This window comes from Pipistrellus hanaki (assembly GCF_964339955.1).
Source record: "Pipistrellus hanaki genome assembly, chromosome: 2".
NCBI lineage: Eukaryota > Metazoa > Chordata > Mammalia > Chiroptera > Vespertilionidae > Pipistrellus > Pipistrellus hanaki.
Window position 1 is genome coordinate 5363913 of NC_140504.1, and position 27861 is coordinate 5391773.

At 62.1% G+C, this 27861-nt stretch overlaps 1 protein-coding gene across 1 annotated transcript; it reads right to left on the reverse strand.

The window, feature by feature from the left end:
• RIPK4 (receptor interacting serine/threonine kinase 4) lies at nucleotides 1-27861 on the reverse strand. Its single transcript, XM_084873607.1, has 8 exons — nucleotides 27614-27861; nucleotides 15074-15365; nucleotides 10275-10423; nucleotides 8326-8375; nucleotides 6005-6163; nucleotides 5153-5256; nucleotides 3428-3689; nucleotides 1-2389 (listed from the first exon to the last, which is right to left on the reverse strand). Exons 1-8 carry the CDS (start codon nucleotides 27793-27795, stop codon nucleotides 1230-1232), a joined length of 2358 nt encoding a protein of 785 aa, XP_084729733.1. The 5' UTR covers nucleotides 27796-27861; the 3' UTR covers nucleotides 1-1229.

A 27861-nucleotide genomic window follows, 5' to 3' on the forward strand; every position in this document is an offset into this window, starting at 1 on the left:
GAGCAGAAAAGAACGCAGCTTTATTTACATCAGCAGGACAGCAGCGCACACAGTACAGTAAAAGCACGAGGCCTATTAAAACATAGCCAGCTCGCAGCCGTCTGGGTAGTCCCTGTCACAGAAAGGAAGTACCCAGCCCACAGACTCACATTAACATACACGGTATATTAACATCAATCTCTGATTCATACACCACAGGCACGTTCGCACACAGGACCACCTCCTGCAGCAAATTCACTCTAAGAACAGTCCTGGGGAGGGGGCACCACGGGGCACACACAGGGCAGTGACTGAGAGGGCCAGATCACCTCATCTTTTACAGCCACGAGCGCCTGGGGGTCTCCCGGGGCCGCCCTGGGGGCTCCACAGCTCAGAGGTTGGTAAAGGGTCCGAAGGCCCCTCTGAGACCCCCAAACAGCAGCGCTCCTCTCAGACGGCCTCCTGACCGGACACCGGAGCTGGAACGGGGCTGATGGGCTCCTGGTCCATCCAGCCAGGTAATACTGCTTAGAGCCCGAAACTGAGGTTCGTTACAGTGAGTTTGTAAGTGACTCTTGCATAGGTGGCTCTAGAGTTCAAAACACATCATATGCAACAGGAAATGCATGAGAGCAGTCAGCTGCTGGGAGGCCCGTGGCCGCCAGGAGGCCGGCGGAGAGCATGCTGGGCCCGGCAGAGCGGGCACGCCACGGCGCCGTGTGACACCAGCCTTACCGCTCCCCACGCGCTGCTCACAGACCGGACCCCCGAAGGACAGGAGCGTTTTTCCCGAAGGTTTAAGGCCACGGCTGACACTGTGGTCACCTAGAGACGGTGTCGATGTCCCATAGCACGAGGGCTCCTCGGAAACCTTCCGTGTTCATCTTGCCGCCGCAGATGAAGACGGAAGACACGGCCCCTCCCTCCCCCCGAGGCGGGCCGGCTCCAGGAACCGACCGCGGGAGCAAGAGTTACAGCGAAATGATTCCAACCCATCGTCCCTCTGACGCCGGCACACGGCGGGCGGACGGATCAGCACCTTCTAACGCCTCCATCGGGAGGGAAACCCGCCCACACCGACTCGGGCACGAATCAAGAGTCAGCCGCTCCTCGGCGGCCTGTTCGGTCCAAGTGCCGCCAGCCCGTCAGCGAGGTGAGGGCTGCGGACAGGCACGGCATCGGCCTGTCCCGGCCGCGGAGCACGCCAACGGGACGGGACCCCGCCCGGGCCGGGCTCCGGGGCCGGCGCCCTAGGTCTTGCTCCGGCGGAGCAGCGTGGCGGCGGGGCTGTGGCCGCCCTGGAACTTGAGGCTCTGCAGGTTGACGTGCGCCCCGTGCTTGAGCAGCGTCTCCACCGTCTTGGCGTGCCGGCCGCGGGCGGCCAGGTGCAGCGCGCTGAGCCCCTGCTCGTCGGGCAGGTTGAGCAGGTCGGCGCTGACCAGCTCCTCCACCACCTCCGAGTGCCCGCCGGCCGCCGCCAGGTGCAGCGCCGTCTGGTTCCGGGGCCCCCGCGCCAGCACGTCGGCCTTCTCCTCCACCAGCAGCTTCACGGTGGCCAGGTGGCCGTTCCGGGCGGCCAGGTGCAGGGCGGTGCAGCCCTCCGCCGTCACCGCCTCCCGGCTGGCCCCCCGGTGCAGGAGCAGCCGGGCGGTGCTCGTGTGCCCGGTCTCGGCGGCCACGTGCAGGGGCGTCTGCTCCAGCTGGCTGCAGAGGCTGACGTCGGAGCGCAGGTCGATGAGGATGCGGGCCACGCGGTAGTGCCCGCGCTGGGCGGCCAGGTGCAGCGGCGCCCTCCCGTCCAGCGTCTGGGCGTTGACGCTCACGCCCGGCTGCTTGGCCAGCAGCTTGACGATGGGCAGGTGGCCCTGCCAGGCGGCGTAGTGCAGCGGCAGCCAGGCGTCCTTCCCCTGCAGGCCCACGTCCACGCCCCGGCGCAGCAGGATGCGCACCACGCTCTCCTGGCCGTGCTGGCAGGCCACGTGCATGGGCGTGCGGCCCTCGCAGTCCGCCTCGTTGATGGAGGCGTGCTTCTCCAGCAGCAGCCGCGTGCTGCCCTCGTCCCCGTTCTGCGCCGCGAAGTGCAGGGCCGTCCACTGGTCCTCGTCGGCGGCGTTGACGCTGATCTTGCGGGCCAGCAGGAGCTCCACGACGCCGCGCACCCGCTTCTCCACGGCCAGGTGCAGCGGCGTGGAGCCCTTCCGGTTGGTCAGGTTGGGGTTGGCGTTGTTGAGCAGCAGCCACTTGACGCACTCCTCCTGCCCGGCCTCCACGGCCACGTGCAGCAGGCTGGCGCCGCCCTCCAGCACCAGGTCCACGTCCTGCGGCTGCAGGATCTTCATCAGCCGGCTGGTGTCCCCGCTCACGATGGCCTCCACCAGCTTCCTCTTCTGGACGTCGGTCGTGCCGAGATCTGCGGGGAGAGCGGGGGCCGGGGTGAGACGGGGCCGCCGCCCACGGGCTTCCTTCTCGAAGCCAGGCCGGTGTCCTGACGCTGCCCACTCCTCCCCACGGCCTCCGGGCCGCTTGAGACCGGAAACTGCTCAGGTGTCGTGTTGTCCCTGCCAGCTTAATGTTAGATCAAGTGGGCAGACCCCGCGCAGGCCAATGAAAGACCCCAAGGGACTCGTGTCGACTTGCAAAATAAACATCCTTCTAGCCATGCTGCTTAGACAAAGGATGCAAAACTCAGGCCCCCACTAGCTGTCAGAAATGGCAGTGATTGCTAACGGGAGGGAGGGAGAAAGGGAGGGAGGGAGGAAGGGAGGGAGGGAGGGAGGCTGGAAACAGTGAGGGAGCAACACACCTGCTCCGACACCCACAAACCAGCATCCCGGGCAGGGGCAGGGGCAGGGGCAGGGGCAGGGGCAGGGAAAAGCGCCTTCTAAACAAAAACCCATCAAAATTAACATCAAAGGTAAGATGAGCTGAGACGCGCCCTCCAACAGGCAGGTGTTATGACCTCCAAGGATAACTCCTCATTACAATGTGTGGCCACAGTGACTGGGAGCCCATGAACAAGAAGTATGGGGTGTTCACCCAGCACCAGGAACGGGGGCTTAGGACTGGCCTCCACAAGAGAGACCCAGCGTGTGGGGTTTGATTTGTCTGCTGGTCCCGCTGGATGCAACTCGGGGTTTTCCATGTGGAAACCTGAGGTCCGCCCCTGCCCCGTGCCGCCCAGGTAAGACCTCCTGCACGGCCAGGCGTGTGGCCCATCAATCAACACTAAGGGGCACCAGCTGGGCCAGCACCCCCTCTGGGTTTGGGCTCAGTGAGCCAACCATGCCACGGACACCCAGAACCGATCGGTGGCGGATGGAGAAAAGGAATCACTGTCAAGAACCAGGACGCCTCGTCCTTGTCGCTGTTCAGAAACATCCCCACACCCTGCCCACCGCCAGCCCCCTGATCACGCTCAGCATCCCCCAGGGCTCAGGGCCCCACTCACCGCCCGTGGAAGGCTCCCGCTCGAAGGACAGGGACAAGGACCCTCGGGAGGAGAAGGCGGAGTCCACCGAGGACACGCCGGACAGCCGCTTGCCGCTGTTGGCCGAGGGCAGCTTGGACTCGGAGGAGCTGCGGCTGAGCTCGTCCGGGCCCTCGAGCGTCTGCGAGATGCCCGAGTCCAGCTGGGACAGCAGCTCCGAGAGGCTGTAGTCCTTGTCGAAGGCCGGCGCCGAGGCTCGCTTGAGCGGCGTGGACACGGGCGCCTGAGAGGAGGAGCACAGGGAGGGGGATGAGGCTCTGCCTGCCACGCCAGGGGGAGGCAGGGGCAGGGAGGGGAAACGCAGTCCTGGTTTGTCACGCGGGGAATGTGACTCCCGCTGGCACACGCATGGCACCGCACTGGCCACTGGGTGGGAAGAGCTGGTAAGGAAAGACCGGCTGGACCAAAACACGGGCAGCGCAGCACCAGGCTGCCCTGGACCCCGTCCGCACAGGGCATGGCACACGGCACTCCTGGGACACAGGTGGAGCGTGGGCATGCGGACAGGCTGCAAAAGCATGAAGCGGGTTGTGGGCCGTGTCCCTCAGAACAGGTCGGTGCTGGTAAGAAACAGAGGAAAGAGGTGGACTGGGGCTGGGGCTCCCCCAGCTCTCCCCACATGGTCTGCACCCTGCGGCCTCTCCTCTGAGCTGTGCACGTCTGGCTTGGGGCCAGTTTGGACAAGGGCGGGGCGGGGCCAGCTACAGAGACAACGCTGTGACCCACCCTCCACAGCAGCGGTGGCCAACCTTTCGGACCACCAGGGGCCCGCCCACACCGGCTGGCAACTGCTGCTCTCCAGGGCCTCCTCTGACAGGGACGGAGGCAGCCTTCTGGTGGTGATCAGAGTCCAGGTGACTCAGGACTCTTCCCACACCGGGCCCATATGGCCCCACACCCTCCCTCTTCTGGGAGCTGTTAATCTGCTCTGAGTTGGTGTGTGGAGCGCGGAGTCACGCCCACCTGTTGGACGCCTTTCTTTTCCTTGGGGGATGGGGAGGGCCTGGGGGCTGGGGAGGGCCGGGCTGCCTCCCAGGACACCTTTGCTCCCCAACCTCACACACATGCCTTTCAGATGGTGCAAACGCACACCATACACGCTCACTACACCCCAGCTCACACCAATGGCCTGGGGCGCTGCCCAGAAGCAGATAACGCCGTGAGGTTAGTTATTACCAGGCCTCGCCTCACAAGCCTAGTGCCTGAGCGCCCTCAGGGTGTCCCGGCCTTGGAGTTTCCTATCACCCCTTACGTCACCACGTGGCACTCACAGAACAAATCATTCGTTCGTGAGAAGGTCCCAAAGCTGGGGCTGCAAGACAGGCAGACCCGAGCCCAGGTGGGCCACCCCCCCAGCCCACAGGGCCCGGCCGGGCTGGTTCTAAGGCCATCCTCCTGGCGGCATTAGCTTTCCTGTGGCACAGTCCACCCATAACCAGACAGGTGTGGGGACAGGACACGGCCAGGCAGGAAACTCGGTCTGGGGCACCGAGCCTGCCAGGGACCCGCCATCCTGCCACTGGGCACAAGACTCTGGGACCGGCTGACGTGAGTGGGACTCCCAGGGCGGCCGAGCCGCAGGACGAGGGCACGCGGGACCAGGCTGCAGGGAGTTTGAGGACGAGAGGCCTCGGGTTGGGAAAGCCGATCCCCACGCAGCACACAGGCCCCCGGGGGTCCCCGCACCTCAGTCTTGGGCTCCGGAGGGTCTTTCACGTCCAGGTCCTGCGTCGCCTCCTTCACCTCTTCGTCGGGCTTCTCACACAGGTCCTCGGTCTCTGACGTGATTTCTTTTGGGGAGAAAACAAAGAAGGGCTGGTCACTCGGACAGTGACCTCCATACGAACGTGCCCCCTCAAGGTAGGAACGGGGGTAAGAGGTGACTCCCCAGAGCATCCATAACTCGGGGACCCGGGCAGCACTGGTCTCTCCACTGCTGGGCCCACAGGGCCTCCACACGGACCAAACCGGGGCCTCCGTCAGCAACTTCCGCAGGTCTCACCTGACTCCAGATTCTCAAGGAGCCTTCAAGGGTGCGGAGGGGAGAGTGCAAGTTCCCCAGCACCCAGCACATGAGCCCCCACCTCCCATCCGTGTGCCCCCTGTGCTTTCCATGCCATGGTCAGTTTCCATCCCATCAGGATCTCTTCCCACCCAGAAGACACACCCGTCTCATGGGGACAAGACCCCGAGGAAAAGGCAAAGGCCGGAGATCACACCATCCCTGAGAGAGGCAACTCTGTATGTGAACCGGAAATACCCAGCACAGGCTCCTCTGGGCAGCAGGCCCCGCCTGGGCTGCAGCGGGGTGAGCGGCTAAAGCTGACGTTCAAGTTGCCCATCCCAGCCCTGGCACAGAGGGCCAGGGGCAGGTGCCACGGCCATGCCGATGCTGCAGGGCTTGCTGGGAACACCGTCTCTGCACGGCCTCCTCCTCTGGCCCTCTCACAGCCCCGCCCGGTCCTCTCTCCTGGGACACCAGCAGCTGGACGAGCGGCCACATCCGGGAGCACGGCACCGGCGCTGTCCAAGTCTCACCTTGGAAGGTGGGGCGCTCGCGGGGGTCCCCGTGCCAGCATCTCTGCATGAGGCGCAGCAGGTGGCTGCAGGCCCGCGGCCGGACCCTGCAGACGGGCGGCAGCTCCGGGCGGTGGCCCTTCACCACCTTCACCATGATGTGCAGGATGTTCTTCTCGTCTGCAAGGGAAAGGCGCGCGTCAGGCAGAGCTGGCCTTATCTCTGGAGAAAGCACGGCTGTGGGGAAGCGCCAGGGGCATGTCTGGGGCCTGTCCCTGCACCTCCGAGGGCCCGGGGCCTGGAGAACACTCGATTCTTCGGAGAGCACCGGGCTTTCGTTAACCTACGTTCACGGGCTCGTCTGCTCTCCCCTCCCAGCACTCAGAAACGCCCTCGCAGCTCCCAGGAGAACCCTCACGCTGTATCACAGGGAAATCTTCCTGGGCAGCCAACGCAAAGGAAGCGGGGTTCAAAGGAGAAGAATATCTGACAAGACATGTTCCGAGTGGCCGTGCCCACCAAGGGAGGCACCGTATCCATCCCGGGGCGGCATGCCAGCCCCCAGGTGCACCCACGTCTCCGGGATGACACGGGTCTTCCTGAATTCCAAGTCCTCTCCCCGAGTGCAGGCCCCCGGCTGCTCTCTGCAGTGCTCAGGCCTGGGGTGTGCAAATAGGGGCCTTTCCCCCCAAAATTCCTAACATGGGGCCCACGTGTCCTCTTTTCCAACATCCTCCAGAGACACACCTGGGCTCATTAGCATATCATCATCATCATCATCGCCCTGGTCACAGGCAGAGGGGCCCCAGGGGCCCCTCAGCGGGTCAGATTCCTTTCTCCGCTCAGCCTACACCACACTGGCTGTGAAGCTGGATTCCAGGAGTCTTGCTCCCACCACACCTCCCGCCCCCACGCCCTCTGCTTTCCCACGAGCGCAGGAGTCTGGCCCGGGCACATCGGCAGGTGTGGAAAATTGGCCCAGCGTCCCCGACCGCTGCTGGGATCCGGCTCCGACGTTCTGTGCCACGTCCCCGTTACGTCTTGTGCAACCGCTCTCGCAGGCTCCTACACATTATTCCACAGAACTCAGACTTCCAAAGCCCCAGCGTAAACCAAACACCCGGAGGATGTCCTGCTCCCACGCAGAGGGGAAAGTCCACCCGACGCCTCCTGCTCCCGCACCTTGGACTCGCCTATCGACCAAGCGATGGCGCACGGGGCCTGGCCTCCGAGGTGAACATCAGCACCTGGCCTTGGGTGTCGCCTCCACCAGATAATTCCATGCCAGATGAGCTCGCTGCCACCCATAAGTGATCCAGACCATGGGCCTCCCAGAGAGGAGCATTCTGGGTGCTGGGTGGAAGGACAATATGGACAGGATCCTGTCTCAACCGGCAAAGGCTCCGGGACCAGGGCCCCAGGGTGACTGGGACCTGCATTTTGGGTGTTATTGGTCAGGCCACAATATTAGGAGTGGCCCAGATCGCTTACAGAGGAAAATCAACTCCAACAAGGCAAAAAAGGGCCTGACTTTGACAGTGTGGCACCACATCAAGGAGCTAAAACTCTGAGGACAGAAAGCAGAACAGCGTTGACTAAAGCGGGGGAAACACTTCAGCTCTGGAGCGGGTGCGGGTGACCCGGATCACCCATTTGTGTCAAAATCACCCAGTGATCCTGGCACTGTGGGCCCAGCACTATGAATGGGCTTCACATGAGCAAACCGTACACTTCAACATGGTTAAGGTGGTCAACTTCACGTTATGTGTATTTTATCACAATTAAAACTTAGAAAATTTTTAAAAAAGGAAAAGAACTGGCTAGAAATAACCACAACAGGCCAATGCACAGGCAGAAAGCAGATTGACAGTTGCTGGGGGCTGGGGTGGGGGAGGCGGAGTGAATGCTTAATGGGCACAGGGTTCCTCTGGGGGATGAGAATGTTCTGGAACTGGATAGTAGTGGTGACTGTACAACACTGAATGGGCCAATAAATGCCACTGAACTGCACCCTTTAAATGGTTAAGATGACCGGCTTGATGTCTGTGCATTACATCACACACGCAAAGAATTCGCTGGCACCTAAAACCCCACTGAGCACAGCCCTTCGGTCTGTGCGTCTTCCGTATGTGAATGACACCTCCGGAACCCTCTGTGGGCACGCCGGACCACCTGCCACGGTCTCGTGCCAACACGATGGGCAGCACAGAGAAGCCCTGCTCCCTCGGGGCAGCCCCACCCTGGGCATGTGGACCCCAGGCCCGGCTGAGGCAGTGAGGCAGAGGAAGAGCTGCTGTCCCTGGGGAGACAGAGGCACCGCCCCCAAAAGCACGTCCACTCACCTGCAAACGGCTTCTTCTGCGTCAGCACGCCCCAGACCACGATGGCGAAGCTGCGGGGAAACCGGAGGTCAGTGTCTGTGAATACAGCCAAGTGCTGGCACAGAGCAATGCGTGAGGAGAGCCCTCCGGCCTCCACAGGAGGAGATGACGCAAGACGCTCCCGTGACTTATTCTAAACAGGCACACGGCCGGGGCACACGGCCCTTCGGTGGCTCAGATGTTAAGCAAAGGAACACACCCAGCCAGCGAAGCTGTATGTCCCCACACCACGGGAGCCCCGAAAACACTGCCCCCGCCAGCTCGTGGCCAGAGGGGCCATGCCGGCTGAATTCACCACGACCTTCCTGCCACGCTGGGCACCCCGTGCTGCCTGCGGCTCTGGCTCTGGGCCAGGCGGAGCTTGCCCACGGAGAGGCCATCAAGGTCCGAGAAAGTGCACGGAAGACACGCCGGCAACCATGAGCCCTTCTTGGCTGCTGGAAATTATACCCGGGTGTGGCCACAGGCTCACAGTTGTGAGTTGGCAGAACAGCTTATTCTTGTATTGTTATTTATTAATCACTGTGTTATTTTTTTAATACAAACAACAGTAAGCCTATTTTTGCCCCACCCTGTATACATCATTTTAAAAAGTATTCTTTTTCAACAAATAAGCTCAATCTGATCAATTTAAAAAATGTGTGTATGCTCTGGGAGGGAGGGTAGGTACGGGAGGGGGGGCATTGGTATATGTACAAAAATAATAATTTAATAAAAAAATATATTTTAAAAAAATATGTGTGTGTGAAAAAACAGGGGTCCAAACCCTGAGCCCCGCCCTGCCCCGAGTGGACAGCAGCTGCTGACAAGAAGTCTCCACTGAATATTAATGAAAACCTAGGCACTCAGACTTGGAAGCTCTCCGCTCTAAAATAAATAATCGGCTTCCCCTGAACCCTGCAAGCCGTGGCAAGCACCCCAGTGCCATTCGCCAGCAGCCTGCAGCGCCCAGCCTGCTCAGCACACCACAATGGTTTGATTGTCAAACCAGTCCGCCAGGACTCGCAGGGACAGGGACAAAGGGGAGCGCTCGGGGCTAGGGCCACAGTCACCTTGCGTCAGACAACAGCCACAATGAGGGGCTTAAGCGCCTGTGCAGCCTCCCTCCCTCTTTTCTCCTCCCAGAACCTCTGTCATCAGGGCCTTTACAATTTGGGAAAGGGAAGGCCCGAACCACTCGGGACCTGTGTGCACAAGAGCGTTTAACACCTGCATCACCTGCCTATTTAGTCAGAGACACGGACCTCTTCTCCCTTAGATTGTCAAGTTAAAAAACAACCACAGCTAATGCACCAATAGCCATGCAGTGTGAACGGATCAAAATTATACCTTTTTTTTTTTTTTTTTTTTTTTTTGTCAGATTGGCAAAAAAACATCATTTTGGGGCGTGCCGCAGAATTTTAGTAATTAGTGTCTTTGCCCCCAGGGGAGAAAGGCTGACCTCGCCTATCCACAGGCTGTGGCTGCCTGTGTCCCTGTGGAAGGTGAGTGACACTGGGAGGGGCAGGCTGCTGGGCCCAGGGACTGGGTGTAGGAGAGCCTGCATCACAGACACTCAGAGCAGCAGGTTCTGTCCACAGACAAGATACACAGCCCACGGTTTAAAGCGAGTCTCCAGGGCGGAAGTTGTGGGTCTGTTATGTAACTGGCCCCAATGGCATCAGCCCTTCACACCCTCCACCCTAGGCCAGCAGCAGGCACATCCTGCGTTCCTAGGAGAGTCAGTCTGTGTACCTGGGGCCGCCTACACCCCCCGGCTAACAACCCCAAACCCTTCCATTCGGACCACCTCGTATCTGACGGCAGCTAGGAGTCTCTGGGAAAAGGGCCCTGCAGAGCATGAAGAACTGGGGCAGGGAGACCCCGCGGGCCTGACACGCAGGGGCCTGGGGCTGCCCCGCTGTACACACCTGTACACGTCGTGCTTGGTGTCGAAGAGCCGGCTCTTCTCCCGGATGCGCTCCGGAGGCAGGTAGGCGATGGTCCCGAACAGGCCGTCCATGCTGAGGTCGTGGGAGTGGGACAGCCCGTTGCACTTGGCCAGCCCGAAGTCGGAAATCTGCAACAGAGAGGGCAGAGGCGGCTCAGCAGGCGCCGGGCGCTGGGCTGGGTGCTGCACTGCGGCTGCCACTGCGGAGGCCTGGTCAGCATCCCCGCCACGTCTGACCGTCCGGGTCCCTGACACCCCGGGAGCGAGCCATGACCGGTGAGCCACGGAGGCTTCTTAGGAGGAGCAGGTCTGAAGCCATCAGCAGCTGATGGATGGGGGGAATGACGCTTTAAGGAAGGAATTCACCGGGAGCCAGAAACCAGGAGCACCGTCGCCTGCCTCTGCCGGGCAGCATGCTGCCGCTGTGGTCGGCAGCCCACGTCGGCATGAGGGCAGAAGGCAACGCCTCGCGTTTCCGGTTTCCAGACGACACATGAAAGCGAGGCTGACCAGCCTGGTGCTCAGCAATCCGGTTCGGCAGCCGGCTGGGCAGGCGGGCAAGTGGCAGCAGGCTCTTCACAGGAGCTGCGCCCTCAGAACCCTTCAAAGCGAGCAAAGCACACACCACAACCCGTCCTCCGCCTGAGCGTCTGTGATCAACTCCTCCACCAAACGTGGCACCCAAACCACGGACGGAGGCACGTCTCCTCCCTCCCAGGGCCACCAGCATGGAGGTGCCCAGCCACTGGGCCCACCTCCACCTCCTCGTCTCCTTTGCACTAAGGTGTCCCGACAGCTCCCGGACTCCCCCCTGGAGGAAGTGGAGCCACACAGACCCCTGGAGAGATCCTCGCTGCCCCTCAGGCCCCCACATCCTCGGAAGCCGCTGAGCACTGTGTGTGGGACCAGGCCACAGGCACTGGCATTAAGGGGCTCAGAATCTGCATGGAAAACAGCCCTTTGTGTTCTCCTTCGAGGCGTATGGATTCCTTTAAGCCTCCCAGTCAGCTCCAGGCTCCTCCTCACACACGCCTGTGGAGCGACAGGCGCTGGGGCTGAGCCAGGACTTCACTCCAGGCTCGCTGTGCCCGCTCACGGCGAGCCAGTGTCCCGATGTCATCATCATCGCCGCGGACGGCAGGAGACGCCAGGCCTGGCGGCCGGTCCCTCAGGGACCTCTGACCGCCTCTGCAGGGAGGTGATGGGAAGGAAGCCTGCAGGAGTGGACCCGCCCTCTGTTTCTGTGGCCCAGCTGTGCCAGGCCTGGGTCCGTTCTCTGGCCTTCAAGAAAGTCCCACTCTGGAGGACAGCGCCAGTTCCCCAGAATGAACCCTTCACCCCGACCCCGCAGAGCCATAAAGCAGCTCACGGCCGTGCCCACCTCCTGGGCAGCCTCTTCCCTTCATTTCTGCCACTTTCCGACACAGCCAACAGCTTTAAGGAAAGCTAGCATAAATACTCGGTGAAGGAAAGCCAGCATAAATTCTATGTTAAAAGCTCTGACATCAAAATGCAGCCTCAGAAATCAGAATTCCCTGATGGCTGCTGACCCTCCGACTGCAGAGTTTCCCCCCCAGCCTCCTGCCCTTCCCCACCTGCCGTGCAGGGCCTGCCTGGCCTGTGCTCCCCCACGCCCCCTGCTTCCTCAACAGCGGGCAGGGGCCACCCCTGTGAATGGCAAGCACCGTCCAGCTGGGCCGGACCGATGAGGGGCAGGGCCAGGGCTGTGCTGCCTGAGAAAGGCCCTGAGACCGAGGGGACCAGGCCCCTCGGAATCTCCTGGAATACAGTCTCGTCTAGGCAAAGTGGGGCAGAGGTGAGCCTGAGATTTTAAACCAAGTTATTTCATCTTCAGCCTGAAATGGGTCTGCTCCTCATACGGTAAAAATAGCATTTTAATATTATTTAGTTAATGTTATTTAATTATTTAATTAACATTACTACCAAGTCTTAATTGAAGATCGCCTCTAACACACTCTGCGAGGCAAAAGGCTGCTGTGAGATCTCCGCTCGGATCACCCTATCAGTGGACAAAAGGTCGCCTTCAGGGCCCAAGGGCAGGCTGACACCTTATCTCATCTCAGGATTCTGGAATAAAGGTTTATTGCTTCCAATTACCACCATTGCCAAGTGCCCAATTGGCCAGGCAATGACTTAGAACCTCAAACAAGGCCCGTGCCCTCCCACACCCTGTTATCGATTTCTGAGAATGCAAGATGCGAGTTATGTAAGCACAGCTGTTTGTGTGGGGCTGTGCGAGGTGACGAATGTGCCTGCTTAAGCAGGAGGCACAGAACAGCTGCCACTCGGCCTTTCGGAGTGCCCTGGGCGTGGAAACAGCAGCGACACCTCGCTCCCTGTCAGGCATACAAGTCCACGCAGGCTCCACCCCACTCCCGGCTCAGCCGTCCTAGGCTCCTAACAAGGCCCCACTCTTGAAGGGATCCTCACTCACCCACTAAACTGGCAGACCACGCCAGGCCCGCCACGCCAGGTGCTATAAGGAGAGAGAGGAGAGGTCACACAGGCCTCGGGAGAGCCAGCAAGGCCACGGTCCCGGCAGCCGACACCACCCTCAGCTCCTTACGAGCCGGTATGAGGTACCTGCCGCAGACCGGGGTGGGACCCTCCCTAGATATATGTCAACGTCCCAGTCGTGGGAAGATGACTATCTATCGGCCCCCAAAATGCCGACACCAATGACACCAACCCTCATGAGCACTGCCCTGGGCCAAGCTCTTGGTTTGCACTGACCCCTCACAACAACAGGGAGGTCTGAGCCCTCCCGTCAGGGGACAGCCCGGGAGGAGGGCTGTGCTGAGAACTCTCGGAAGGAAGGGGTCCCAGGGGCTGTCCAGGGATGCCCACAGGACTGTTAGGAGAGGGGGAGGGAACGGGTTGATATGAAAGCCCAGCCAGGCCCATTAGGGCCCGGGACTGTGGGGCCACCTCAAAGGCACATGCTACAGACACACCTGTCCGAGTACCTGGTGCCCACCCGCCAGCCCTAAGAATAGCATGTCCCAGCCCTAGCCGGCTTGGCTCAGTGGACAGAGCGTTCGCCTGCGGTGTGAAGGGCCCCAGGTTCGATTCCAGCCAAGGGCACATGCCTGGGTTGTGGGCTCGGCCCTCAATGGGGGCGTGCAGGAGGCAGCCGATCGGTGATCCTCTCTCATCGTTAATGTTTCTATCTCTCTTTCTCCCTTCCTCTTTGAAATCAATGAAGAGATATATTTAATAATAAAATAAAGCATGCTCCCAGCAGCCTCTCGCGCAACCCCGCTCAGCAGTCATGAACGCCCCGTGAGGGAAAGGCCTCTCTGACCCCCCTACTCCTCCTGTTCCCCCCAAACCCAGCATTTCCCATTTTTGGGGGGCTGCTCCTCCACCTAAAGGCTCTTCTGCCTGCACCCACTGCCGACAGCAGGAAAGTCTGATGCTCTGTGAAGACTCGGCCCCCACCCCAAGCTGGGTGAGCCCAGCCGTGACTTAACCCTCCGGGCCTCAGCTCAGCGGGAGCTGGGGGCCACCGCCCGCTCGGTCCCCCACTTTGCCCATGGGGCAGCTCCTGCAGGCAGGCCGCAGGCACACAGGGGGGCCTGTCCCCACCTTCCCTTCCCTGTTAACAGTCACATTTGCGAGCTAAGGTTTCACCTGCACTGGCCCCCACGGGACCGCACACGCCAGTGAGAACTGTCATGTCCGTATGTGCAGGCAGCAACACTGGCCCCAGGAAACCGGACAGGGCAGCTTCCGTCCCAGCTAAAACCTTGTTACAAGCGACACCTCCTCAAGGGAAAGCTTGTAATTAGGGTGCAGAGTGAAAACAGCATTTCCCCACGGCCTCGGGCTGGCTCAGCCCGGAGAGGTGCCTGCTGTGCGCGGGCCACCCAGAGCCCCTGACCTGTCTGTCACCGGTGAGAAAGGTGAGGGAGCCAGGGGCAGGGCGGGACTGAATCGGGTCCCTCCTCCCCAGGCCAACAGGCAGGCGGCTGCGAGGGCAGCAGAGAGCACACGGGTGAGTCCCTTCGCCCGGCCCCAGCGGGAACCAGAGGACGCAGCCGCTGTGGGGGAATCCTTCTCACTCAGGCAGGATGAGGGGCAGGGCCTCCAGGGGAGGTGAGCTCCCCGCGTGGGGAAAGCCACGAAGCACCCAGCACACGAAGGCCTGCCAGAGACAGTCACAGACACACAACCCGACAACGCACCTGACTTCCAACTCCAGGTGGCTGGCCTCTGGGCTTTAGTTCTGCTCTTCTTCCCACTTTTGTTTTATAAACTTAACCAGAAACAGATAAGAAAGAGCAGCCCTCACAGGCCCCACCTCACTGGAACAGAATGAGCCCCATCGGAGCCCCGTGCCAGGACTGCACCTCCATCTCAGCCTCCGCCAGCTCCTGCAGCCAGCCTGAAACTACGTCTCACAGGAGGACGGCCAACCCCCCTCTCCCCCCCGCCGCCTGATCTCTCACCCCGTTTCCTAGAGGACATCCACTAAGACCCGACCCGCATATCCACACTCTCTTTTGCCGGGGTGTGCAGAACTCAGAGCCAGTTCCAGGATTTGGGGGTGTGACCTGTGTTCAGAGTCCACTCACACCAGCCATGACGAGACAGGGGATCCCAGACACCCTCAGGCTAAGAGAGGCCTCTCTGCTCAAGCTCTCTTCCCCAAGGACCACGGCCTGGTCCGCCCTCACACGGCCCGAAGGTTCCTGGAACCCCGAGTCCCCCGCGCGCCTCGGCACTCCGCGCCTCCCCCAGCCCCGGGGGCCCTACCTTGACGTGGTAGTGCGCGTCCAGCAGGATGTTGGCGGGCTTGAGGTCCAGGTGCAGCAGCGGCGGGGACATGCAGTGCAGGAAGTTCATGCCCACCGCCGTCTCGTGGATGATGCGGAAGCGCAGGTCCCAGGGCAGCGGCTCCGAGGCCAGCAGCTTCTCCAGGGAGCCCGTCTCCATGAACTCCATGACCAGGCCGACGGGGTCGCGGCAAATGCCGTACACGGGCAGGATGTACCGGAACTTGGCCATCTCCATCTTCTTGGCTTCCTCCAGGAGCTCCAGGCGCTCCCTGAAAGGAGCCAATGGCATGAGCAATGCAGGCTGGTCACCTGGCCCCCCACAAAGCACCGGACAGAGAGATACGCAGGTGCACGGCACTGACAAGATGACTAGCGCACGCACAGTCGCTCACTTTAATGTGGTGTGATTAAATGCCGGGCTGCCCAAGATCTTCAGCTATCCCGGCACACCCAATGGTTATCGGAAAAGCCGCAGGCAGCACGGAGCCAAGGCCGCTCAGGGACCGAGGGAGGAGGTGGGTGCTGGGAATCCCTTCTGGGGGATGAGGGAGGAGAAGTTGAGGTTCCACTGAAAGCTGCCACAAACTATCCACATGAAGCATCCGTCCCACCTTCTTTGTTGAGGCCAGCAGTGTTGGTGGCCCCGTTATTCCTACGTCCAACCCCAAACTTAAATCAAGGGCACATCCGTCTAAAGCAGGGGCTGCAGAATGCTGCCCAAGAACCACTTTTTTTAAACCATTTTTTAATTTGTAGTAAAAAATACATCATATGCTCCGCGTCGTTTTAACCATTCATATGCATACATACAAAGGCATTGCATGCAGTAGCAATGTTGTACAACTATCACCACTATCTACATGCAAAACTTCGGCAGCATCCCCGAACGACGTTCTGCACCCATTCAACGTGACACTTCCTCCAGCACCCACCCCACCAGTCACTCCCCTGCTTCCTGTCTCTAGGAGTTTGCCTCCTCTAGGGACCTCACCGCAGTGGGATCATACAGCATTTCAGTGACCGGGGCTGTTTCACTAATCACAGTGCTTTCAACCGAGGTGCCCCTGTGTTGGGGCACAATGCCAAAGCTCCCCTCTTTTCACGGCTGCATGACATCCCATCGCAGGAACACACCACATGGCGTTTATCCATTCCCCTACCGATGGACCCTGTGCTGTGCCCCCCTCTGGGCTATTGCAGGGATGGGGACCATCAGGCCCGGGGGCCTGTGAGATCGATGGGTCCCGCCCTCCCAAGGCGCTGAGGGTGAGTTAATGAGATGTCTGACCACACACAGCAGGCTCGTTGTGAAGCTGGTAATTCTGTATGGCCTGGGAAGGATGCTATAAATATCCCCATGGCCCTTGGCAGGAAAAGGCTCCCCGCCCCGGGCTACAGTGACTAATGCTGCCGGGAAGGGAGGTGGACAAGTATCTGTTCGAGTGCCGGCTTTCACTTCGGATACACATCTCACCTAGGAGTGCACTGCTGGGTCATGTGATAGAGTTCTATGTTTAGCCTTTTGAGAATCTGCCAAACAGCTGTCCGCAGCCAGCCCGCCTTCCCGGAAGGCAGCCTCGCCATTCATGCAGCTGTGGCTGCACTCGCACCCCGGGCAGAGGCGGGCAGTTGCAACACGGACCCTGCGGCCTACACAGCCCGAAATACTCACTCTCCGGCCCTTCCAGAACGTGTGCAACCCCTGGTCTGAGGCCACGTCCCGGAGCAGCCTGTGGGGTTTCAGACCAGCTCCCCGTGCCTTGGTCAGTGTTGGCATCTTAGGTCAAAGGCTCAGAGCGCGCCCAGGAGAAAGGCCAAATCCTCTGAGGACAGGGCTTGACCACAGCTGGTGCAGGTCGGTGGTTCCCAAGCCCAGCTCCTGAAGAATGGGTCCTGGGCGGGTGCTGGGGAGCCTGCCTTCCCGATAGTCCTAAGGAAAAAGCCCAGACGTGCCACGTGGAGCTGGGAGCACGCAGGCAGCCGTGCTCTGGTCAGGGAGCTGGAGGCCTTGAGGCCCTCCCCCTCCCCCCCCAGAATGCAGACTCCAATTCCAGCAGCCCTGCCCCTATCCCAAAACAGCTACTTCCCACCACAGGCCCTTCCAGAGCGTGGCTGCACCTGCCCGCCGCCTGCACCCGCTCCCACCCCCAGGCCTACTACAGGGTCCTGCCGGAGAGTCTGTTTCTTATGGGTCTGCCCCCACTTTGGGATCACAACACGTTCCCAGGCGCCCCCGATAGTTATGGAAACACTGCCCAGGGCTGGCCAGTGTGATCCTGGCCAGCAGGGAGGGGCCAGGATCACACTGTTTACCAAAGGCTGCAGCGCCGAGCTCAGCCTGCACTCAGCTCTCACTCCCATCAGCCCCTCTGCCCGCCCACCTGCCCAACCCACTGGGAGCACGCGCCAAGGGGCCGCGTGAGGGGTCTGGGGAAGGGTCCCCGTGTGCAGACCAGGGACGCTCACCCGGGGGCGGCCTCGCCCGCCGGGGACCGTGGGCACTCTCTGGAGACATCTGGCTATCACAAACAGGGGCTGTTCCTGGCACCCAGTGGGTGAAAGGCCAGGAAGGCTGCTCAACACCCCGCAGGGCACAGGACAGCCCCCAAGACACAAGTGCCAACGGTGCCCGGCCTGAGCACCCCCGGCACAGGCCAAGCCAGTGCTTTTCCAGCCCAATTTAAAATAAACCTCTGGAATCACCCACTTAATCATGCCCGGCATTTCCCTGAATGCTAATCCGCACCTAATTAAAACTGGCTCGCTGCCTAGCGATTGCTGAGTGCCTCCTCTGCGTTAGCATTGATGACAGAGAGAGCCTTCCCACCTTCACCAGGTCCGCCTTCCAGGGGGGAGATGGGAAATAACACCGGATGGAGAAGCGCAGCTGAGATCGGAGCACTGTGAGGAGGAGGTGTGGGGCCCTGACCAGAGCGGGGAAGGGCAGCGAGGGCTCATGAGGGACTCGCAGACGAGCGGAGGCCTGCTGGAGTCCCAGCAGGGGAGAATCCTCCAGACTCCATGACTGACCGGATGTGGGGGAGGGAGGCAGCAAGGACCACCCTGATCTCCTGGGGTCCCCATGTCTGATGCAGCAGCCCAGCGGGAAGGAGAGGAGGGGGAAGGGGTTAAGAGTTTGGTGTTGGACAGGCTCTGGAGCGGAGAAGAACCCCGCTGGCCTTAGAGACAGGTGCAGCAAGAATCGGGGTGAACCGTGACATCGCTACAGAACAGAACAGCGTCCAGCATGACTTGCTTCCTTAGCGCTCTGCTCACGGACCCGGCCAGGTCACGGAAAGCAAGACGTCCACAGAGGGCCCTGCCAGCTTGGGGGGGGGGGGGGCAGGGGGGGAGAGGGCTGTGAGCTGCTTCCCCATTTGGCAGGGCCCAGGCCGGCCGGCCCCTCCCTGGGGCCTAGCACAGAGCCAGGCTTGGGGGTGACACAGACACCCACCCCTAACCCTGTGCCATCTGAAAGGGGAAAGGACTGGTGCGAAGGGCAAGCAGCGTTTAAAACGAGGCTGGTCACTTAAGAAGGAGAGGGAAGACGACACCCCTGGGCCGGCTCCGTTCTCCGCCCGGGGAGGGAGGCCGGGTTTGTTATCCGCAGGACACCTGCCCCAGGGCACCGCTAAGGACACGCACTGCCTGCTGTGCAGCTGGGGGTCTGCACGCGCTGCTGCTCCCTCCCCCCTCACTTAAGAACCGGCCTGTGACCTGTCTGCTCCTATGTACTGGTGTGCCCTCCTGGGGGCACCGTGCCCATGAGCACTGGCACGGGTCCCGCTGCAGGATGCGGAGACCCGCTTCCAGGGCAGGCGCACGGGTCTCGCTCGGGCACAGGTGTCTGACATTTGCAATTCCATAAGCCTGAAGTGGCTCTGAGGAGGACCCTTTCCCACTATCACAGACATTCTTTTTTTTTTCTAATATATTTTATTGATTTTTTTTTTTTACAGAGAGGAAGAGAGAGGTATAGAGAGTTACAAACATCGATGAGAGGGAATCATCGATCAGCTGCCTCCTGCACACCCCCAACTGGGGATGTGCCCCCAACCAAGGTACATGCCCTTGACCGGAATCGAATCTGGGACCTTTCAGTCCGCAGGCCTATGCTCTGTCCACTGAGCCAAACCGGTTTTGGCCAGACATTCTTAAATGAGTCCTCTATGCCAAACCCGACTGAGCACAAACCCGCATGAGGGTAAAGCCCACCATCCAGAGCCTGAAGATCTTACGAAGCCTAAGCTCCCAGCCACTTTGCAAATAACCATTTATTCCATTTGCCCGAAGGGCTTAAAACACAAAACCGGGGTGGCTGCTGATTTGAGCTCATTAGCACATCACTCCTCCCCTCCCACCTCAAGGTCAGCCAGGTCGTTGCTCTCGCCCCGGCCCTGGGCCCCCTTCCCCCAAACAGAAACCCCGTACCGCAGTTTGACAAACGCAAATAGAAAGAGCCCCTGCTGGCTGGCTCCAGAAGGCTGACAAAGCCAGACCGCCCTGAGAGAGCCCTGTCCTCTTTGGAATGGAGGCGGAGACGACAGGGACACTGCTGCGGAGAAAACCAGGGCTCCTGGAGACAAGCCAGTTTCCGGGCGCGGATCACCTTCTGGGGCGGCAGGGGAAGAGGGCCCGGGACCGCCCAGCCGCCGTCCGAGGGGACTCAGCGGTCAGCCAGCTGGCACAGGCCTGGGAGGAGGGCTGGCCAGCACCCCCTAAAGGATCAACCCCAAAAAGTCCACCCCGTTTATATTTCAGTAACTACCAAACCCAAACCCAAATTGCTCTAGGTCTCTCTTCAGTTGCTGGGGGGGGGGGGCACCCCACCCCTGCTGGGAAGCCCTGGGACCACCACCAGCCTGGGGAAGCTACAGCCCTGCCCGGATCCCATCGGTGTCTAAGCGACATTTGCAATTCAATAAGCCTGAGAGGGGCCTGGGGAGCCGCTGGGAAGGACTGAAAAAGTGACTGCCAATTGTTTCCTGTCGACAGCAATTATTTTTTAACCGAGTTCCCTCAAAGCACTGCTTCCAAACACAAAAGGAACCGTAGCTCTATTGTTATTACTATTATTTTAGGACCCCAAGGGGTTTTTCAGAACAGTCCCTAGGCCCCAAAGCTGGGTGGGGCCGAGGAGTGCCCCAACCTTCACGGTGCCAAGCCTCGGTCAGGGTCACCCCATTCTTCCCAGTTGGGAGTGAAGTTCAGCGCCACCCGAGTCCACTGACATCCTCTCACTGAAAACCCCTGCAAACTGGGCTGCGCTACACGTGCAGCTATGGTCAGGCACCGCTCAGCGGGACTGGCATCATGCTTCTCTCCCGCAATCATTTCAAAGCATCTCCTCCTCCTTTTCCCAGCAGGAATGGAAAAAGGGTCCCGTCCCTCTCTCCCTCCCTCCCCTCCCCTCGCCCTTCCCCCGGTGCTGGAAGGAAACGCTCTGGGCATTAACAGATCCTCTCTCTCAACAACAATTACATTAATTCCTTTTTCTCTTCTCATTTAGAGCCAAAGCTTATCCCACCACCTCCACCACCACCACCACCACCACCACCACCACCGTCAGTCCCAAGAAGAGAGCGGGTGGGTGGGGAGAAATAGCAGTACTATCAGGAGGATCATTTCTAAGACGCTGGCCGGGAATCAGGAATCCCCAAGACCCGTGGTCGGCAAACTGCGGCTCCAGAGCCACATGCGGCTCTTTGGCCCCTTGAGTGTGGCTCTTCCACAAAATAGTCTATTTTGAAGAAGTGGCGTTGGAAGAAGTTTAAGTCTAAAAAATGTGGCTCTCCAAAGAAATTTCAATCGTCATCCTGTTGATAGTTGGCTCTGTTGACTGAAGAGTTTGCCGACCACTGGCCTAAACCAAAGGCCTCCTGCGGCTTCCCTCCCCTCCTGGAAAGGGGCAGGGCGGCCCTGGGCCCCCCACAGGCGGAGAAGCAGGAAAGGCTCCGGGCAGACGGGCCGGGATGGGGGAGGTGAAGACGGGCCGGGAGGGGGGAGGGGGAGACGGACAGGGAGGGGGGGGGAGACAGGCAGGGAGGGGGGAGGGGGAGACAGGCCGGGAGGGGGGAGGGGGAGACGGGCCGGGAGGGGGGAGGGGGAGACGGGCCGGGAGGGGGGAGGGGGAGACGGGCCGGGAGGGAGGGGGAGACAGGCCGAGGGAGGGGGGGAGACGGGCCGGGAGGGGGGAGGGGGAGACGGGCCGGGAGGGGGGAGGGGGAGACGGGCCGGGAGGGGGGAGGGGGAGACAGGCCGAGGGAGGGGGGGGAGACGGGCCGGGAGGGGGGAGGGGGAGACGGGCCGGGAGGGGGTTGGGGGAGACGGGCAGGGAGGGAGGGGGAGACGGGCCGGGAGGGGGGAGGGGGAGACGGGCCGGGAGGGGGGAGGGGGAGACGGGCAGGGAGGGAGGGGGAGACGGGCCGGGAGGGGGTTGGGGGAGACGGGCAGGGAGGGGGGAGGGGGAGACGGGCCGGGAGGGGGGAGGGGGAGACGGGCAGGGAGGGAGGGGGAGACGGGCCGGGAGGGGGGAGGGGGAGACGGGCCGGGAGGGGGGAGGGGGAGACGGGCCGGGAGGGGGGAGGGGGAGACGGGCAGGGAGGGGGTTGGGGGAGACGGGCAGGGAGGGGGGAGGGGGAGACGGGCCGGGAGGGGGGAGGGGGAGACGGGCAGGGAGGGAGGGGGAGACAGGCCGGGAGGGGGGAGGGGGAGACGGGCCGGGAGGGGGTTGGGGGAGACGGGCAGGGAGGGGGGAGGGGGAGACGGGCCGGGAGGGGGTTGGGGGAGACGGGCAGGGAGGGGGGAGGGGGAGACGGGCCGGGAGGGGGGAGGGGGAGACGGGCAGGGAGGGAGGGGGAGACAGGCCGGGAGGGGGTTGGGGGAGACGGGCAGGGAGGGGGGAGGGGGAGACGGGCCGGGAGGGGGGAGGGGGAGACGGGCAGGGAGGGAGGGGGAGACAGGCCGGGAGGGGGGAGGGGGAGACGGGCCGGGAGGGGGTTGGGGGAGACGGGCCGGGAGGGGGGGGAGACAGGCCGAGGGGGGGGGGACGGGCCGGGAGGGGGGGGGAGACGGGCCGGGAGGGGGGAGGGGGAGACGGGCCGGGAGGGGGGGGAGACGGGCCGGGAGGGGGGGGGGGAGACGGGCCGGGAGGGGGGGGAGACGGGCCGGGAGGGGGGGGGGGAGACGGGCCGGGAGGGGGGGGAGACGGGCCGGGAGGGGGGGGGGGAGACGGGCCGGGAGGGGGGGGGGGAGACGGGCCGGGAGGGGGGAGGGGGAGACGGGCCGGGAGGGGGGGGAGACGGGCCGGGAGGGGGGAGGGGGAGACGGGCCGGGAGGGGGGAGGGGGAGACGGGCAGGGAGGGAGGGGGAGACGGGCCGGGAGGGGGTTGGGGGAGACGGGCAGGGAGGGGGGAGGGGGAGACGGGCCGGGAGGGGGGAGGGGGAGACGGGCAGGGAGGGAGGGGGAGACGGGCCGGGAGGGGGGAGGGGGAGACGGGCCGGGAGGGGGGAGGGGGAGACGGGCCGGGAGGGGGGAGGGGGAGACGGGCAGGGAGGGGGTTGGGGGAGACGGGCAGGGAGGGGGGAGGGGGAGACGGGCCGGGAGGGGGGAGGGGGAGACGGGCAGGGAGGGAGGGGGAGACAGGCCGGGAGGGGGGAGGGGGAGACGGGCCGGGAGGGGGTTGGGGGAGACGGGCAGGGAGGGGGGAGGGGGAGACGGGCCGGGAGGGGGTTGGGGGAGACGGGCAGGGAGGGGGGAGGGGGAGACGGGCCGGGAGGGGGGAGGGGGAGACGGGCAGGGAGGGAGGGGGAGACAGGCCGGGAGGGGGTTGGGGGAGACGGGCAGGGAGGGGGGAGGGGGAGACGGGCCGGGAGGGGGGAGGGGGAGACGGGCAGGGAGGGAGGGGGAGACAGGCCGGGAGGGGGGAGGGGGAGACGGGCCGGGAGGGGGTTGGGGGAGACGGGCCGGGAGGGGGGGGAGACAGGCCGAGGGGGGGGGGGGACGGGCCGGGAGGGGGGGGGAGACGGGCCGGGAGGGGGGAGGGGGAGACGGGCCGGGAGGGGGGGGAGACGGGCCGGGAGGGGGGGGGGGAGACGGGCCGGGAGGGGGGGGGGGAGACGGGCCGGGAGGGGGGAGGGGGAGACGGGCGGGGGGGGGAGGGGGAGACGGGCCGGGAGGGGGAGGGGGAGACGGGCGGGGGGGGAGGGGGAGACGGGCCGGGAGGGGGGGGCGGGGGGAGACGGGCCGGGAGGGGGAGGGGAGACGGGCCGGGAGGGGGGAGGTGGAAGAGTTCCCTAACAAAGCGCTCCTCCGAGGAGCCCTGGAACCAGGTTTGGGAACGGGCAGCGGGAAGAGGGTGTCATCCCTCGTTAGCTGACGCTCCCAGCACGGCTTTCTCCCCTCTCCCCAGCCCATACTTTCCCAGGGCGCCTGCCAGGGTTCCCACACTGCTATTTTTAACACGACAAGGAACGGGCTTGCCGGCTCCCGGCCCTGTACTTACAGACCCGGGCTGCTCGGGCTCGCCCCGACGAGCCGGTGCCCAGCGAGCATTAGCTGCTGGGCCGGTGCCCAGCCGGCGCTCCCTCACCCAGGGCTTCCTCTTAGCCCGAGGGCTGGGCTGCAGGAAGGGGGCCCCTGCAGTCACCGGTCTGGTCTAATGGAAAACCCCCTCCCCAGACTCTGCCCAGGCCCCCCGGCCCCCCTAAAGACAGCCAGCCCTAAGGAGCAGGGAACACAGATCAAGGACGCACCACCTGCCCCCTCCCCCCTCCAGCCCTCCCCCGCCGTGGGGTGTCTGGGTCTGGGCAGCCCCCACCTTCCTGTAACGAAGTGCAGGCTCCCAGGGCTGGGGCTCTGTGCTCCGTGGAGCCCAGGGCGCTGCTGGGGATCAGGCCCTGCGGGGGCTAAGGACGAGGGGTGGTTGGAAGGCTGCAGCCAGGAGGCCCCAGCCCGCCTGGAGGAACAAGCAGCCAGTGAAAACCAGCCTGGCCCACACCTGTGCCCGTGGGGGGTCCTGATGTAACACGTGGAGCGGGAGGGGAAGGCCCAGAGCGAGGGGAGGCCGTCGAGAAGACCAGGCTGTAGACCGCCTCCAGCACAGCCTCTGCATTCACGTTTAAGACCTGGTGGGCAGGTGTCTTAGAGTCACCAAGACAAGCTGCCATGTCCCTTGTTTGTTACATCTGCCCCTGCCCCTCTGGAGTGGTCTCCCTGGTCCCTCCAGCCTCTCCCTGCCCTCCACGTAGGGGGCCCATCTTAGATTATACGTGGGAAGCTCCTGAGGGGGCTTGGCCCTTCAAACAGGGGAGTCAAGACGTAGCCCAGGAATCCAGGGCCGGGGCTGCCCCCAGGAAAACCCTATTTCCTACGAGGGACCAGCTCGCACGTAACAGGTTGCGGATGGGAGGCAGCTCGTCAAACAGGCAAGGAGGCCCGGCCGGTGTGGCTCAATGGTTGAGCGTGGACCTATGGGCCAGGAGGCCATGGTTCTATTCCCAATGAAAGCACATGCCCCAGTTGTGGGTTCAATCCCCCGAATGCAGGTGGAGGGCATGCAGCAGACAGCCGATCAATGATTCTCTCTCATTAATGATGTTTTAGCCAAAACCAGTTTGGCTCAGTGGATAGAGCATCAGTCTGTGGACTGAAGGGTTCCGGGTTCGATTCCAGTCAAGGGCATGTACCTTGGTTGCGGGTACATTCCCAGTGGGGGGTGTGCAGGAGGCAGCTGATCGATGTCTCTCATCAATGTTTCTAACTTTCTATCCCTCTCCCTTCCTCTGTAAAAAATCAATAAAATATATATTTTTTTAAAATGATGTTTTATAGCTCTCTCCTTCTCCCTTCCTCTCTGAAATATATATAAATATATATATATATATATATATATATATATATATATATATATAACTTAAAGGCAATAAGATCTGAAGACTGAAGAGTTGAGGGTTTAATTCCTGGTCAAGGGCATGTACCTCGATTGCAGGCTCAATTCTCAATCTCGATCGGGGTATGAGTGGAAGGCAAACAATCAATGTGTCTCTCACACATCGATGTTTCTCTCTGTCTCTCTCCCTCCCTTCCACTCCTTCTAAAAATTAAAGGGAAAATACCCTAAGGCGAGGATTAACCAAAAATAAATAAATAAATATTTTTAAGAAGCAGCAAGGACAGCCTGCCAATCCTCACTAAACAATGGAAGGTCTAGCTCAGGGGTGGGGAATGTCTGGCCTGTCGGCCATATATCACTGGGTCTGGCCCTGCCAAGGCGTTCGGGGTGAGTTAATTAAAAGTTTGACCGAGGGTAGCAGGCTCATTTTTAAGTTGATAATCTTGTTCGGCTCACGAATGATGTCATCCATATCCAAATGGCCCTGGGCAGAAAACAGGCTCCGGACCCTCGGCGCTGCCCCGCAGCGTGAGAGACACAAATCCCAGGGAGAAGCTCACGCGGAGGCCAGTACGTTCGGCCAGAACTTTCCTGGCCCAGAGCAAGGCTTTGAGCATCCTCTGAGCGGGAGAACTCGGCCTCTGCCGCAGAGACAGCGCGGCAGCCCGCTCGGTGGCGGAGAGCAGGCGGTGCATGCTTCCTGTCGGGCGATGCTGACCTCGACATGCCACCACCTGCCTGGCGAGGGCAGGGCAGGAAAGGCTTCCAGTTAAAAGGCAGAACCCTTTCCCACCAGGCTGTGCGAGCGCCTACGGGACCCGCTTCCAGCGGAGAAACAGGGGCCGGTGGCTGGAAGTAACAGATCCCGGGACGCGGGCTGACTCACCGGCCCGGGGACCCACCGGCTTGTTTACGTTCCTCCTCCAACACCAGGAGCTGGTGGCAAAACGGCCTCTGCTGGGCGAAACACTGGGGCCGGAAGACGCCATCGGACAAATGCCCCCAAGAGCGTACAGACACCCTGAGGGAGAGGGTCTTGCCTTGCGGGGTCTAACCACTGGCTGGCATTCAAAGTGGGGTTTGCATTTCAAAATAGCCACAGCGCCCCTCCCGGCCTGAGCAGTTCCCAGGGCCGCAGCGCGGTGAGGGGGAAAGAGCTGCACAGCCTCAGAAGCCCCTGGCCCTGGGCCTCCCAGTTAGACAGCTTTATGTCTCTCTCCACTCTCCCGGAGTTCCCGGGAAGCACCGGGTTCAGCAGAAGGCCACCGATCTACTGTATTTTTTAAAATATATCTTATTAATTTTTCACAGAGAGGAAGGGAGAGGGATAGAGAGCTAGAAACATCCATGAGAGAGAAACATCGACCAGCTGCCTCCTGCACACCCTCCACTGGTAATGTGCCCTTAACCAAGCAAGGTACATGCCCTTGACCGGAATCAAACCCAGGACCCTTCAATCCGCAGACCAACGCTCTATCCACTGAGCCAAACCGGTTTTGGCTACCGATCTGCTGTATTCTCTCTCTCCTAGGCCGGGACAAAAACACAAAGCCTGCGAGGGCACTGGGCCTGGGGAAGCACACACTGCAGCCTTTCTGTGTCCCTTCAGTGGCATCACCACCACCCTCGGGTGAAAAGAGGCCTCATCGCCCGTAAGCAGCGGAGGATCAGAAGCCAGGCCTCTGAGCTGGCAAAGGCCAGGTGCGGGTTACACGGACCTGCTTTTCTGAGCCTGCTGGGCCCCCGGCTTACTGTAGAAGGGGGATCTCCACACACAATACACACACAACTTCCACAGAGAATGCAACCTCGCCACCGCAAAGGGACTGGCAGCCCAAGGTGAAGTCATTTATTTAAATGGACTCAGCGGAAGCCTGCATATAAATCATTAAAAATGCAAACGCAACTGGAGAAGAAGAACATAAAACAAACGAGCTGCTTCTCAAGACCCCCCTCTCCCACCCCTAGGCCCCCAAATCCCGCAGACCGCCATGGACACACCAACTGGAACCGGGGCGGCCGCACCGCCAGGCCCAGGCGCCCAGGAAGCCCGGCCCCGCCAGGGACCCAGCCGAGCCGGTGCTTCCGACCGAAATAATTACCGTCTTACACCAATTTGTGCTCCGGCGTAAATTAGTGAGTGAGTCAAACGGAGCCTCGCTCGCTCACAAAGCCCCGATCCCCACACGGCAATTTGGCTAAGCCGGGCGCGGACCGCAGCGCCGGGCGGGGGCCGGGGGGGCCGGGCGCGCCTCCGGGGGAGCCCCCGGTCCCGAACCCCCAAAACCCGGGGCTTCCCGGGAAGCCAGGGGGCACCCCCGGGCACTTTACAACGTTTCGGGCAAACGCGGGCTCGCGAAGCCGCTCCCGGGAGCCGCAGCTCGGGAGCCAGCGCGCGTCCTCGGACCCGGGCTCCCCACACCCAAACCTGCCCTCTTTGGGCACCGCGGGGCTTTTCGGCTTCGCCCGGCGCTCGGTCCCCCCGCCCCGGCCCCCTCCGAGGCTGCTCCGTAAGCGACTCAGGTGGAGAGAAGGGGACCCCTGGAACCCGCCCGAGCACCCCAACCCCAGCCCCAGGCCCAGGCCCGCCCCGGCGCCGCGGCGCCCCCGCCCGGGCCGCTCACCTGTCGTCGACGTGCAGGCTCGGCGAGCACTTGATGGCGAGCCAGGTCTTCCAGTGGACATGGCGCACCTTGTACACCTGCCCGAAGCCGCCCGAGCCCACCTTCTCCCAGCCCGCGAACTCGCCCGCGTCGAAGGTGCGCAGCAGCCCCAGCGCCCAGGGGCCCTCGCTGTCGCCCTCCATCGCCGCTCGCCGCCCGCCTCCGACCTGCGCCGCCCGAGCCCCGGCCGCAGCCCAGGTGCCCAGGTG